Source organism: Microcebus murinus, chromosome 8 (assembly GCF_040939455.1).
Source record: "Microcebus murinus isolate Inina chromosome 8, M.murinus_Inina_mat1.0, whole genome shotgun sequence".
NCBI classification, from domain to species: Eukaryota; Metazoa; Chordata; class Mammalia; order Primates; family Cheirogaleidae; genus Microcebus; species Microcebus murinus.
Genome location: NC_134111.1, coordinates 16,554,502 through 16,570,831, shown reverse-complemented (window position 1 = coordinate 16,570,831; position 16,330 = coordinate 16,554,502). Strand labels below are relative to the sequence as shown.

The following is a 16,330-nucleotide window of genomic DNA, read 5'->3' as shown; positions in this document are numbered from 1 at the left end:
AGATTTGTTGAGGCATGAGTTACATTGCTGTTGGCTGTTAGTTCAGTGTTAATGAATCAACTATATATATATTAGAAACACACACTAAGATTGGTTATATATTGATTTGTTGATGAAAATGTTGTGACCAGAGGCTCATAGGAACCTAACACTGTATTTTCCCTACGAATAATAATTCTATAGTTGCTAATTCCGAGTTTATGACAACTTTATAGAACATAGCTACTGTGAATAATGAGAATTTACTCTATAGTACGTAATTATATGTATGTTGTCCTTAGCCTCATTTAGGAGTTTGAGACAAATATACCAAGACTTATTGAAATTAAGTAATTTGCAAAGATCGGCTGCTAAATAAATGATAGATCTGAGATTCAGCTGTCAGATTCCAAAGTCTCCTGGCTTTTCTTTTACCATACCAGTGTCTGTTCTTTGTTTTAATTAGCTGTAGAACTCTAATTATTACATAGTACCTCAATACACACACACACACACACACACACACACCTGGGCATGCACTACATAACATGCTGTACAAGTTTGTAGCCTAGGAGCAATAGGCTATACCATATAGCCTAGGCATGTAGTAGCCTGTATCATCTAGGTTTGTGTAAGTACACTCTGTGATGGTCACACAACAGCAAAATCACTAAGGACACATTTCTCAGAATATATCCTTGTCATTAAGTGATGTATGACTGTATGTGTATACATGTAAAACACAAGTGGAAATTGCTTACTGAGAAATGAAAAACCATAATTCACACAGAGAAGTAAAATGAAGATGATAATAATTTTTAAAACAGCTTGCTTTATAATCTCAGGTTAATGTTTGCTTATAGTGATCTCAGATCATAAAAGAGAAGTTGAAGGACTGCTTTATTTCAAAACTTAGTTGGTAGTAATATCTATAAACTTCATATTCCTTATCATGGAAGTGAAAGTTTGACAAGCAACCAAACTTTAAACAAATAATCAAAAATAACAGCTATAAAAAAATGCTTTTGTGACCTGAATTTGTTTCCTAGCCTATGGATGTGCACCTTAATCCTGCCTGGCATTTATCTGAGCTAAACTCACACCTGCTATGAAAGTGAACACACCTGTACATTCATATGGCCTCATTTCATAAAGAACTACTACCTTCCTGATCAATTGTGCATTTATAGATATAATGATAACAGGATAAATTACATATTGCAATCTGTACAGAGCAGATTAACATGGATCAATTTACTGAGTTTATAGTCTCCAGTGTTATATATATATATACACATATATGTTTAATACATATGTGCACATATATAAATATATTTTATATACATCATAATTTATTTAAAAAAAACAATTTAAATCAAATATTTTTGAAACCTTGAAAGTATCCTGATAAACACTTTGAAAACCCTGTTCTTCTTCTTCTTGTTCTTTTCTAAGTAGATTGTATGAGTACCTTGAGGGTAAGAATTATATCTTTTATGCTTCTGTACTTGCAAATTGATCTTAGCTTACAACTAAATATAAAGAAATCTTTCACCATTGATACTCTAGTTTAGCTCAGATGGTTGACAACCAACTATATTAAAGATTTCTGTAGTGTTGTATTTCGAATTAAAATGATGGAATGATGTCACCTGGTTGTGCATAGCAAAGGTCTTGATATGTGTACAAAATGGATAGGATTTCTTTCATATGATATTCTCTTGATATTTCTTTTCCCATTGAAAACAAGAGCCAAGCATGAGGCTCCACTTAACACTTTTCAGCTTCCAATAGCTACCAGAGACAAGATTGAGTAAGGAGCTTCCAACAGGGAGGCAAGACAAGATACTGTTTTATGTCTGCTTCAGGGATATACAACGAATCCTGAAGTGCTACAATAGGGACTAAGGGGTCCATAGAAACTGTGTCGTCATTGAACTGAAAGAACTAATTGATTTTAACTTAGAATTCTGAAATCACTATTATTTCAGTATTTTGTGATGTTTTATATTCCCTTAATTAAATGGGTACGTGTCCCCTGGTTTTAATGATCCTATTTTGAGGAGCTAAGCCTTTCACAAATCAAGGTATCAAAATTGATGTGTTTTTCCCCAGTTTAAAGCACAGCTGAATTCCATTGTGCAGATAAAATCGGATTAAGCACATGACTCCACCTATGGCTTTGCTGGCTTGGTCACTTCTCCACCTGGGCAAAGGACATGTGCATTCAGAGAAAGTGACCCAATGCCTGAGTCCTGCCAGGGTCCAGTTAAAATATCTACTGTCTTTACTAGTTAGTGTAAGCACCACTCAGAATTTGCTTAGCAAAACCTCTGCCTCTGCCTCAGAAGAGTGCACAAGGGGTAGGAGGATTCCAGCCTTTTCAGCCTTAACACTCATGTTGATTTTTCAGTGGAGATTATTGAAAACCATACTTCTTTTTTGCTTCAGGAAACACTGTCAGAAGAAGAGAGGAAACACAAGGAAGCTTTAGAAGATCTTCACATGGTGGTGGATGAGGATTCGAGGAGTGAAAGCAGTAGTGCAGACGAGGGAAAAGAAAAGACCAAATTGCTGTTAGAGAGATTGAAAGCTCTAGAGGTAGGAAATGAAACGATTTTTACATGTTTAAAGAAAAGTAACTGTTCTGCTTCTTTCGTTGGCCCTGCTTTTGAGTGAGTATAAATCTTCCTTCCTCACTTCCCCCAGACTGAAACAACCTCGTGTCTCCTACTGAGATTCATCTGTCTGTGATGAGCAGCAGGTTAAAATTTGCGGCACTGAAACGGTCTTGACCTAATGACTATGATTATATTGCCTCAAAAAGAGAGTATATAAGGACAGTAATTGACTTTAAAGTCAGCCCTGAAATTGGTGCAGTTCCTAAAATTGCAAGCTCATGAAGGAAGGAGCTCTGTGATATTTCACCTTGTTTTCCTAATGCGTGATAAAATGAATGAGTGAGTAACGGAATAAGCAAAATATTTAATAGTATGTAAAGATGATTATAATATATATGTAAAAATATAAATTTTAAGCGGTAGAACTATTTCGTTAAAAAAATACTTGTGTAGGAGTTTAACATGTAAAGCATATGAAAATGGAGCTGAAACTGGGCTAAAGGGTCCTTTAACGAGATTTGGGGGGCATTACAGTCCTTCAAATCACAGTTTAAACACCACTGGTCTATTACTTAGTGGCATTTGACATCATTTCAGGTGTTAGATGCAGTAATTAACATTTTAGTTATTAGTTCTTGATTGAGATTTCATGCGTTGAAAGCCTTAGTAAGGAAGGGGCTGCCATCACCTAACATCGAAAAACGTAGCTCTACCTTAGAGTCTACAGAATCCTGAAAACTCCAATAATGTGAAGAAATAAGGCCCGGAGAGGTCTTGGTTCCTATGCTTGGCTTCCGCAATCCTGTCTGTGGCCTCCCACATTGTCTGTAAGTGAGCATGTCCTTTTTATGCGGTTCCCTTAGAGATAGTAAAGCCAAATGGTTAAGATTATGGACTCTGGAGCCAGATTTTCAAGGTTTGGTTTGAATCCCTGTTCTACTACTTTCTAGGCTCAAAACTTTCAAAGTTTCTTAGGCTCTCTATGCTTTGGTTTCCTCAGCTGAAAAAATGAGAAGAATAATAGTAACTAACCGTACAGGGAAGAAATGAGGATTAAATTGTATTTAATTATTTTTACAATGGTGCCTCCTCTGTCCATCTGTACCAAGGCTGCTGCTTTTCCTTAAATCATTTTTTCCTATTTATCTGGATATAATGATTGATACAAGAACTGTGAATGAAAAAATATAACTACTCCACACAAGTGCGACTGAAGGCAACAAGGAAGGGGGTGATGCCAACACAAGGCAGAAGAGAGGTCAACTAAGGGAACCCTCTGGGCAGTTCCCTCTGAGAAAAGGACCAGAAATCACCTATCTGCTGAAGAGTTCTCATACTTTTGTTATTTTTAAAGATAGTCATTGTAAAAGGAAGGAAGACCTTCTCAAGAGACCCTGAGGTTGCTATTTCAGTCTTAATAAACTCACAGCTTTGTCCCAAGGTTGAATTAACTAGATTCACAGTAGGAATATATTCATATTATAATTTCTTACTTCCATAGAACTATGCAGTTAAATTATTAGTTTTTATTTATGATTATAATAAGAACTTTTCTTAGTTCATCTCTTTGCCAGAGACAACTTTGTACAGGGTATTTTATCTATTTGAGCTAAGAGTTATTTTAAAAATATTTTTAGCAGCAAATGTTTCTTAAACTTTACTGAGTAAAAAGAAGTAATATTTCTTTTTTCCTTCCACAGAGATCTTTACACTTCAGGCAACAACTCTTATGTCCAGCTTTAGTTAGATGCAATAGTTGATATCTTTAAATGCCATTAAGCCCCCAAATTTTAATTTACAAAAATATTTTCTAAGTTAATTCCCTCTAGTCACAGAGTCACTTCTTGTTTCTTAAAATTACTTGTTCAATATTAAGTGATAAATTAAGTAGAGGATAGATAAATGTCTCTATCCTCTATTTGAGAAAATAATAAAAAGATTATTTTATAATATGAAGTAATATAAATATACATTCATAAATATGCTTATAAATATATTTTATTATAGACAGAGATCTCTTTATATATAAATCTAATTTTCATATATATTTCTTGTGCTACTTTTTTTAAGATTTAATATGTATTCTCAGTGTATAGGATCTTCTGCATAGATTAAAAAATGTTGTGGGAAAATACAGGGCTCATTTTGACAGACTGCAACCAGAGCTAGTCACAAAACCCCCATGTGGATTTATACACTTTAACAAAATGCTCTTTTGGAAGATTGCAGGGGAATTAATCATAATGTGTCAAAATTACTTTGGCAAAAATTGATGTTATATAGCAAGATTTTTTTAAAAAACAGTATTTTCCATCATTATATTTTTTAAACAACCATATTTGTATGTCCATCTTTTAGCTCCTGGTATTGTGAGAAGCAGAAGAATAATTTTTTAGGGTGATGGAAAGCACTCTTCATTAATTCCTGCTCCCTAAATAGGTCCCAAGAAGGTGTGACAAAGGAGATGCAGAGGTGATTCTGATATTATGTTCTTGATTAATATGACAATAACATCCATAAGCAGCTTAAACTGTAGCTGAGGAGTCACTGACTCTGAGAATTAAGTTAGTAGTGTCTGTGAACTGAAATAGAATCAACACCCCCTACTGACTGAATGGACCTCCTATTGGCCAAGGGGACCCCAGAGACCTGAAAACAGAGTTCCCAGCCATGACAGGATGGGAGGTCAAGCACACCTTGTTATACCCCCTCCTTCACTAACTGACAGCTATCAATCTTTCTTCCTAAGCCCTAACAGAAACCAATCTCATGACCGCTCCTCCCTTTTTGCAGTTTCAATATGACAACTGAGCAGCATTCCTTCCTGATAAGAGAACACTGACCATGGGTGGTTCTGACCAGTCTATGGAGGCTGTGCGGAGAGGGTTTTCGTGTCCTCTGCTTCATCTTTTGACATCAGAGGGCCAAAAACTACACACTGAGATCATTCTAAGAACGTCACTTTCTGAACATAGATTCCACAAAGGGGCATGAAATTCAATTGTTCATGTGCAATTTTCTCCTTTCATAAATATTCATGACTCCTCCTATAGCTTGTTAAATATGTATATTTGGCCACCCTGCTCTGCATAAATTCCTGTTCCCTTTGTCCCTCCCTGGAAAACATGCTAAGCTAGAGTCTAAAGCCTTGTCATATGGCCACCCTGCAGGCTGCAACCCTTTATGAGAAATAAAGCTCTTCTTTCCAAATGTATGAACCTCATCATCCTTCAGCTGATGGTCCCCAGCTTCTCATTCCCCCACCTGAGCAAAGCTTAGTGGCCCACTCCCCCATCACAGGGTCATTTCCTCTGTGGCTATTTCTGGGGCTAGCTGGGCTCCTACTCACATTCAACTTTCAATCTCTCTCTTTTCTCAGCACCAAGCTCCTGTGAAACAGAGCCCCCCTTTAGTGGATTTTACCAGAATCCAGCCCTACAAAGGGTATGGGGCCATGGCAGAGTATTCAAAGGTTAAGGGCCTTCCAGTTGGTCTTTTAATTGCTCTGTGTCCTCAGTGCTTTGCATACAGGGCATTTCTCATAGCCTTTCTCCTCAGTCCCCAGCCCCCTGCCTGATAACTTGGCCGGCCCTTCCCTCTTGGTCCCCAGAGCACAGCCAAGTTCTGCCCGTTATTTAGTCTACAGAGCTCATTAGGGCTCTGCATGGACGCTTCGTGGGCTCATTCCATACCATTCTGGAGCTCATCAAAATAATTTGCTAAGTAAGACCTTTATAGTCCTAAAAACAACTCCAAGGCCAACAATGAAAACAGTAATTACACACACACACACACACACACACACACACACACACACACACACATTTTTCCTTCTCCTCTTAGCAATTGTTTTCTCTACTGAGTGCCTTGGTTTCAGCCACTTTTCAGCTGTTCATGGAGAAAAGGAATAGGCCACTGACCCTCACTAACCACCATGTGTTCCCCTGGGCCTGAATTCTGATGCTTGTTTTGGGTCTTGATGTGTGGTGGAGAAATCATTTGGTGTATTTTATGTTTGTGTCATAAGGACCAGGTGGACAATCTGGATACCACTTGCATAACTTTTCAGTGCCCAGGTGGTGTTTTTTATGTTTCTTAAAACTTTGAGTTTTGAAGGCTGTTGTTCCAGAGATTGCTTAATTGGCTTAGCAAAAAGTTCACTGTTCTCAACAGCACTGCCCTGTCACAGGTCCCTTCTATAAAAGGATCACTCCTCTCTCCCACCCACCCTATGCCAATGATTCCAGGGATCTGCCCAGACCTGCCCTGCAGGATCCACTGGCATCACTTGAGTCTGCCCTGTTTTCTACTCCTGGGCATTTGCGTCAGGCCCCGGGTTTGCTCCTGGCGTGTTCCTTGAAATACCTGATCTGCCTGTCTCCAGGCCCCCCTACTTAAACTGTCAGCAGCGCTTTCTCTCTGCTCATGGACTGACTTCACACTTGACTAAAAATCAAGCTGGACATTCCCTTTGCTCACTCCCACCCCCCTTGGCATCTCCGATTCTCAGACTCCAGCTGGGGGAGCATAGGCCCAACACCACCCGAGAGTGCTGCGCCTCCAAATAATCGCTGATGCCTTAGCTGTGCCCTCAAGGTCAGAAGAACGTGGCCTTCTATAGGAATGATTTATTTTATGCAGAAAAATATGGCAATTAAGTGTGTTAAGGTGAATAGCACCCTTTTCTACTAAATTATACCTTTCCACGAAAGTGTGACAATTAAAGTGCTAAGCATAAGCATTTCGTTAATCAGTAATTCTTGTTTAAAATTAGGTAGTTTAAAATAGTCAAACCTGGCTGTGCATCACAATTATATGTAAAACTTGTAGTTAATAGATAGCTATTGAATATCTTCTGTGGCCCAAAGGATGTTCTATATACAGGGATTAGATCAGTTTTCACGGTCCCTATCCATTGGGCAGAGACAGGAAGCATGTGCTTAAATAAAATAATAAATAAGCAAACAAATAAACAGATAACAAAGTTCCTCTGAACAAGAAAAATTCGGTGATGTAGTAGCAGAGAAAGTGTGAGGTGGGGGTAGGAGAGATATTTACTTAAAATGCCCTGGTAGCAGGCCCTAATGAAAGGAGGTAGCTGCGAGCTGATCTGGGAGAAGAACATTCCAAGAAAAGTAACTGCAAGAATGAAAGCCTACTGGGAGATGGTAGGAAGCTTGGTAAGTTAGAGGAACAGAAATAAGAACCGTATCCTAGGGCATAAGGTATACGATTTTAAAAATGGAAGACGGTTCGTTCAGAAAGACAGACAGGTGCCAGATCCTCTAAAGCCTTATAGGCCACTGGTCACAATAACGACTTTGAAAACGACATTTCAAGAGAAGCCATTAAAGATTTTTAACGTGGGAAGTAACAAGATATGATTTTTAATTTAAAAAGACAATTTCTCCTGCTTTGTGGGCTAATAGTAGGACAGGGTAAAGGCAGGGAGACAGGCAGGTTTGTTTTAGATTTCAGATGAAAAAAAAAAAAAAAAAAGCTGGATATCTTGCCCGAGGCCCTGTAGGCAGTAAGTGAGAGAGTCAGAATTTGAACTCCAGTTGCATGGCTCTACTGTGCTGCTGGTAGGAAATGGTCAATTAAGAATAATATTTCAGAAGCAAAACATATAGGAATTACTGATGGGTTAAATGTGGAATACAAGGGAAAGGGAGAGATCAAGGATGACTTCTAGTTCTTTGGCCTTAGCAACTGGGTATGAGGTTGCACCAAATTCCTGAAAGAGGCAAATCTTGGAGAAGTGAGTTAGGGAAATTAATGTACAATCATCAGTTTGTTTAGCCGTGTGTTAAATTGAGATGCTTACATCGGCCTGGGCAAAGAGTTTATGAAGAAGTCCCCAAAGGCAATCACAGCAGCAACAAAAATAAATAAATGGGACATGATCAAACTACAAAGCTTCTGCACAGCCAAAGAAATAGTCATGAAAGTAAACAGACAACCTACAGAATGGGAGAAAATTTTTGCATCCTATGCATCCGATAAGGGACTGATAACTAGAATATACTTAGAACTCACGAAAATTAGGAAGAAAAAATCAAATAACCCCATTAAAAAGTGGGCAAAGGACTTGAACAGAAATTTTTCTAAAGAAGACAGAAGAATGGCCAACAAACATATGAAGAAATGCTCAACATCTCTAATCATCAGGGAAATGCAAATCAAAACCACAATGAGATATCACTTAACCCCAGTGAGAATGGCCTTTATCAAAAAATCTCCAAACAATAAATGCTGGCGTGGTTGCGGAGAGAGAGGAACACTCCTACACTGCTGGTGGGACTGCAAACTAGTTCAACCTCTGTGGAAAGCAATATGGAGATACCTTAAAGCGATACAACTGAATCTACCATTTGATCCAGCAATCCCATTGCTGGGCATCTACCCAAATGATCCAGTGACACTCTACAAAAAAGACACCTGCACTCGAATGTTTATAGCAGCACAATTCATAATTGCAAGGCTGTGGAAACAGCCCAAGTGCCCATCAATCAAAGAATGGATTAATAAAATGTGGTATATGTACACCATGGAGTACTATTCAGCTCTAAGAAACAATGGTGATATAGCACACCTTATATTTTCCTGGTTAGAGCTGGAACCCATACTACTAAGTGAAGTATCCCAAGAATGGAAAAACAAGCACCAGATATATTCTCCAGCAAACTGGTATTAACTGAGTAGCACCTAAGTGGACACATAGTTGCTACAGTAATAGGGTATTGGGCAGGTGGGAGGGGGGAGGGGGGCGGGTATATACATACATAGTGAGTGAGATGTGCACCATCTGGGGGATGGTCATGATGGAGACTCAGACTTTTGGGGGGAGGGGGGGAAATGGGCATTTATTGAAACCTTAAAATCTGTACCCCCATAATATGCCAAAATAAAAAAAATAATTAAAAAAAAAAAAAAAAAGAACATATAATAATAAAAAAAAAAAAAAAAAACATTCAAGTGATGATGTTTCCGTAGACAGTTGGATATAATACAAGGTTCAGCTCAGGGCTACAGAAATGTATTTGAAAGTCATCAGCATATAGATGACACTCTACATCATGGGACTAATTAAGGTCATATAAGAAGTAAGTGTAAATGTGGATGAGAAGAGGGCAGAAGACAGAGCTCTGAGCTACCCTCTATTAGGGGTGTTGCAGAGGAAGAAGAGCCAGCAACTGAACCTGGTGAGGTAGCTGGTGAGGTAGTAGGAGAATGGCAAGTGAGGTTTCATAGAATCCTAAAAAGAAAGCAATCCAAGGGCGACCTTGTTGAATGCTGCTGAGACAATAAGATGAAGCTTGGGGAAGATATCATTGGCTCTGGCAAGGGATAGGTCAGCTATGATTTTGATGACAACAGTTTCTGAGTGGAGTGTGCAAGGAGGAAAAGATGTGGGGACAACTTGTATAGATGGGTCTTTAAAGAAGTTTTCCTCTGAAATGGATCAGACATGGAGAGAGTCACATGGTACCAGAGAAACTCTTGGAAAGACAGGTGATGTTAGGGTATGTTAGTGTGCTGGTGGGCATGGTATAGTAGAAAGGGCCGATCAGTGGCCCAAGAGAGCAAAATGTAAATGTAGGAATGAGATCTGCAAACAGGCAAGAGGGATGAAAACAGAGCAGAAATAGAACTCTTAAAAGTTCGGATGTGTAGAATACAACCTGGGAAATCTTAGCTCTGTAAGTCTACAATGGAAACTAAGCATCTGCATTTTTCTACAACTCCGTGGATGATTCAGATGCACAGCCAGGATTGAGAACCGCAGACGTAGCTTTCAAAGATTAAAACAACTTAGGTCCGCTTCAGTACCAAACCCAAGCTTCCAGTGGTCTTTTTTTTTTTTTTTCATTATAAATGACAATATATGATTATATAAATCTATGGAGCACAAAGTGATGTAATGATCTATGAATACAATATAGAGTAATTAAATCAAGCTAGCTAACATATCACCGCAAATACTTAATTTTGTGGTGAGAACTTTTGAAATTTACTCTTGCCGATTTTGAAATATACAATAGCACTCTCTAAACAACATATTTCTCTTGTCTAACTGAGATTTTATGCCCTTTGACCATCATCTCCACATCATCAACCTCCAGCCTTTGTAACCAGTATTCTACTCTGTGCTTTCATTAGTCTTAACCATCCTTTAATAACATTTTTGCCCCTCCCCACACTTGAGTAGAACTTTCCCTGAGTCTTCAAACCTAGATTTAGAAGCCCTTCCCACATGTGCCCAATGCCAGGAGCTTTTGAGCCTGAGAAAAGAGTGTAATCAAAACTGCTCTACAGTGGCTTCTTATTTGCCTTTGATTGCCCCCTTGACATGGCTGTGCATACATCCAGGTTTGGCCTTGGCTTCTTGCTACTGAGAGGAACGGTCTAATTTTTAGCATTCCCCATTGTCTTTAAGTTCTTACCTTGTCCTTCCTCTCACTTTTATTTTCTCCTACCCTAAGACAAATTTATTTTAAAATAAATTAAGAGTTATAAAGAAGCCTGCTGCTAGTGGCAGTCTGAATAGAAATTCATAAATGTTTCCTTCTAACCTGTAGATTCTATGACAGTTTGCTGACAGACAAGTCCATACATCCCTGTCTTATGGAATCTGGCATGTGTCTTTCTCTTATTTAATTTATATCCAACTGTGAGTCACCTAGCAACATCTATAAACTAGGGTTAGAGACAAAAACTACTATTTGGTAAAGGGGCTTGAAGTTTAAAAAAAATTCGAATTTATGTCATTATGTAACTTTGTACTAGGAATTTTCTAATTATAAAAGTAACAAATAGTCACTTTATAGAAAATTGGAAAAATAATAAGGAAACAAATTGTAATTATACCTATCAGGAGTGGCTGCCATTGATATTTTGATGTGTGTATTTCCATTCTTTTTGTTGTTGTTGTTTTACTGAATCAAAATTAGGAAATCATGAAATATCACTGTGTACAATTTAGCAGCCTATTCTTTCATGTAGTACATCAGAACTGTTTCACCATGTTATTCAGTAGTCCTAAAAAATATGATATAATGGCTATGTAGAAGTTTATCAAGTAGATGTTAAATACCATTCATTTAATCTCACTGCACTACCTAACTTGTTGATACTTTTTCAGTATTATAATGTTGGTATGAGCATCCTGGTGCTTAAGTCTTTATAAACATATATTTTAATAGAATATCTAAAATGTACCATTCTTTTAGAATAGTCATTCATACAAGTAGGCAGTTAGAGGAGTTTTTATGTATTTAAGAATCAGTAGCTCTCCAAAATTAATGATCCCAGAAATGAGACTGGTGGGGCCAGTACAGTTAGGGAAGAGCTCTCAACCCATACCTTGTAAGGGGCCACCGTTGTCACCCAATATAGAATAAAATACATGTCAGTGAATAGAGTCATATGTCATCTTTTGAAATGGCTGCATCGCACTCTATTTTATGGTTTATAACTCAAATAAGCAATTGCTTTTTGATGTATATTTAGTTTTTCCCAAACATTCTGCTGTTAGAAATAATGATTTAATGAAAGTTCTGATGCAGACATCTTTACATACTCTTCAAATTAGTTCCTTTGAATAAATTCTTAAATATGGATCAAAAATAGAAAGATTTTAAAGGCTTTTGTTAGATTTTTACAAAGTTTTTCCATGAATGATTTCATCAGCTTATGATCCCACCAACAGTGCAAGAGAATGAGCATTTTGCCATTCTTGCTGTGGTTGATCAGAAAATTGGCCAGGATACTTTGTATTTCTTCCCAATGAGAGGTCTTTTGTTCCACCACTTGAATTTGGGCTGGCTGTATGACTTGCTTTGCCTAATTGGCATGTGGCAGAAGTGATGTTGTACAAGTTGTGAACCTCAAGAAATGTTGCAGCTTCCACTCTTATTCTTGGGATCCCACTCATGACTGCCCTGTGAATGAGCCAGGCTGTGGATGAGGGACCAGGTGGAGCAGAGCAGAGCCTCTCAGGTGACCCTGTCTCAGACCAGCTGGTTTCCATCCAACTCACCAGTCTGACATCAGACACATGAGCTAGTCTAGCCAAGATCTGAGGTCAGCTGGGTATGGCTCAGATGAGAAGAATGTCCAGCCAACTTGTGAGCTTGTAAGTTGCTTATGGTTTAAAGCCACTGAGTTTTGTGGTGGTTTGTAATGTAAAAATAGAATGCTTATACACTCATTGATGTTTCATTTTGTCAATCCTTTACATTTTTAATCAATGGATAATGATTAAAAAATAATAACAGGAGAGTCCATGGACTGCTGAAACAATTTCAAAGATCTAAAATCTTGGAAAAATTTTACAGTGCAGGCAATCTTGCTATTTTTTCAAGGTACTCTGTGATCACTCTTTCAATTGCAAGTCATAGAGGCACTATTCAAATTGACTTAAGCAAGAGAAAGAATGGTTACACAACTAGGAAGTCGGGTGTAACAGTGCATGAAGGCGTGGATTAACACAAGGGTTCAGACAATGTCAGGAAGCTTTCATGATCTCTCAGCTCTGCTTTCCTTTGAGCTGATTTCATTCTCAGGCTGTCTTTCTCCAAGGGATGGCTAAGATGGCACTGAATCAGCAGCACCAGTGAAAGGTTGTTCCTCTTTCCTAGCCATTCCGTCAAAGCTCCCAGACTCCAGAGAGGGGGGTCTCACTGGCTCGGCTTCAGTTGTATGCCTACCTCTGGGCCATTGGAGGGAGGAGCATTTCAACTGACAGTCCCATCAATTCCATAATTGGGTAAAATTCTTATGTTTGGTTATTTATTTGTCAGAATTGCTTTACTATCGCCAGAAATGTATGTTGCTGCTTAGACATTGTCTTTATTTCTCCTTCTGTAGTGTGTTACCTTTCTTTTTCTCCTCTGTCTCTCTCCCTCCTCCATCCCCAACCCTTGTACTCTCCTTTCTTTGTCATTTCTAGGTCTGGGCTTTTGCAGAATGCTGGAATTACAAAGATCGTCAGAGCATTTTCCTTGCCCTTGAGACTCTCACGTTGTTAGAAAGAAGATAAAAATATACTAATTAAAGTAATAAAAACAATGCACATTAAAATTTAAAAAAAAATTGTAAGGTACATACAAGGGTCAGTGGAGCACCAAGACAGAAGTATTTAACTGAATTCTTTTTAGAGAAAGCAAGGACATAAGAAAGTGGCATTTGTCTTGTTAGACTTGGGAAGTTAATTAAAAAAAAAAATAAAGAAGCATTTGAACTATGAACTGTGAGTCTTCGAGGCTTTGTGCCAGTTCTCTAGGCAAAAATCGTAAGAAGGGCAGAGGGAACTAACCGCCTAGGCAAAAGCAGCAAAGCCTGAAGTAGCCTAAAGGAGCCATCAGGACATGGGCCTCCCTCGGGCCTGGGGTACCTATTGCCAGAGGTAAAACTGAAAGGCTTGGCCTGCCACATACATACAAGTGCATGCAGCTGTCATCTCTCCACTCATAGATATTAACAGAGCGCAGTGTTTATTGTTAAAACTCATGGAGTTGTCTCATCAAGACTCTGATCTGCTTAGAGGTATTCTTCACTAACAGACTCTGGAATTCTACAGTGCCCTCAAGCTGCAGTTAGTTCCTCACGCACTTCAGCCCATCTTTACAGCATAACATGGCATGTCCAAACAAACATGCCAAGTGGCGGTACAAGCAGTCCTGAGCCATGGAGAGAATATTTATGACTTTAAAGCTCATGCCCCCACTGACTTCAGAAGAAACTCTTTTGGAGTGTAGAAAAATATGTGCATTTCACAAATTAAAGTTGTACCATCCCCAAAAGCCTCTGATCAGTGCTCGTTTCCTTTTTGCCTGTTCCTCACTATGGATGCAAGGGAGCTGAATTCGTCTGCAATTTAGCTTTCTCCATAAGAGGCAGCGGAAGATTCCTCTTACCTTGGGTTTTGTTAGCATCTACATTGCTGTTTTACAGCAGCCCTTTTAGCCTTGTAACTCCTGGAAACTTGTTCAATCAAGACATAACCTTTTATCTGTTATGACCAACTGCTGAGGGAATGAAAGGAAATCCTCAGTGTGAGGTGGGCCATGTGTTAGGGGGGCTGTGACTGCATTGCATTGCTGGGTTTAGGTGGAAGCTCATTAGAAGCACCTCAGATGATAGAAAAAGCCAATATGTCAAGAATTAATCTGCATAAATATGTTACTTTGCCTGGCTCAGATTTGTGTGGTGGCTTGTAAGAAAAAAGAAGGTCTTAAAGGAGGCCGATGCATCAAGAACTAATCTCCATGAATATTCTAAGAGCTATCAAAGAAGAAAAATGAACCGTAGGGCCAACATTAATTGTGCCCAAAGATAATTAGAACAAAATGTTGTTAATTGTGTGTTGGTTTAATGTTATGTAGCCATGGCCTTGTTTTTTTCACAGAGAGTATAAATTTTGATGTCAGAAACTGAAAGCTGGCTGGCCTGATTAATCAAAAGGACTCCGCTTGCTTAGTTACAGCCAATTAAGCATTTTAATCTTTACTCCACAAAGTATGATTAAGCCTAGTATATCATGAGCATAATTGGAAAAACAAAACCTCAAATCTTGGTTCTTCTTGTATAGCAGGTTTCTGAGTTGTCCTAGTTGCGCTTCTAAGTAACTTGCCGAAGTATCATGAATAAAAATCATACAAGCTGTGATTCAAAAAGCAGCAGGATTGATGAGTGGTCCCAGTAACAGAACCATGGCATTCTGTTCGCTCTAATGGTTTGCCAGGAGAAAATGTTACATAGCCTTGGGGAGGAAAAAATAGTGGCTCCAGAATGGGGTCCAGCTGATGCCTTTGTTCTATAGGTATTACCTTGACGCGCTGAGTCAGTAACAAGGTCGCTCTGAAACTATGAAATCCTGGAGGAAATCCACTCAGTCTGATTTTTGATAGCAACCTTTTGAGGTTGATCTCCTTCATTAGCATTCAAATCAGCTCCAACCCAAAGGCCTGACTTCTTAGGGAGTGGGAGATACACAGTTTTACTTTATAACCAAAGCAGTGTGACCGAAGTACGGTAATGGTCCTGGGATTTTAAGATTTAGAGGTGGGAGGAGAGATTATAAACACAAACTGTCAGGTGTAAGAATTGCTACAGTGTTAGCTTTGGTAATTACTCCTATTTCAGAACTATCTAAAATACATCTTTGTTTTTGTTTGTGAATTCAACTTTCTAAATGCAAATGTCCTTGGCGTGCTCAATGGCATTCTTGCTTTTCTAATTGGAACCCATTAGTTCTAGTACACACGGGGTAGTCTCTGCCTCTCTTCAGAGTTCAATAAGTAAAACAGTACTCAGCTGACATAGTGGAGAGAGGCTGTCCTAAAAGCAGGTGCTATTGCGCTTTCTAGAAGGTGAGCTAAGAAAGATAGAGCTCCTAATATGTGCCTGTTTGTTTTCAAAGGACAGCATCTCAACTCAGCAGATTAAAGAAGAAATACTTTTAGGACTAGAATGAAGAACATGAACAGTTTGGAAATTCTGGATCATTTTTCTCAAAGCAGAGCCTTTTCCTTTCTTTCCATCTCATTCGTAGTCCCATCCAGAGAACCTTTCTTAGAAACACCTTTTCTTGTGACATCATTGTTGTTTTTTGCTTTTTAAGTGCCAGAGGCCAAAATCAAATTGGTTTTGGTAATCTTATAAAATGCTAAGATGATCACGAATTCACTTAGAGGAGCCTGCCTCCCGTACACTGTGGCAACGTG

The 16,330-nt window shown here is 38.6% G+C and overlaps 1 protein-coding gene across 1 annotated transcript in view; it reads left to right on the top strand.

Annotated features, from left to right (window-relative positions):
• Positions 1 to 16,330, top strand: part of NCKAP5 (NCK associated protein 5) — a 919,491-nt gene that overhangs the window by 643,443 nt on the left and 259,718 nt on the right. Inside the window, exon 7 of the mRNA XM_012740059.2 lies at positions 2,431 to 2,580. Within this exon, the coding sequence (XP_012595513.2) occupies positions 2,431 to 2,580 (150 nt within the window). The remainder of the gene's footprint in view (positions 1 to 2,430; positions 2,581 to 16,330) is intronic.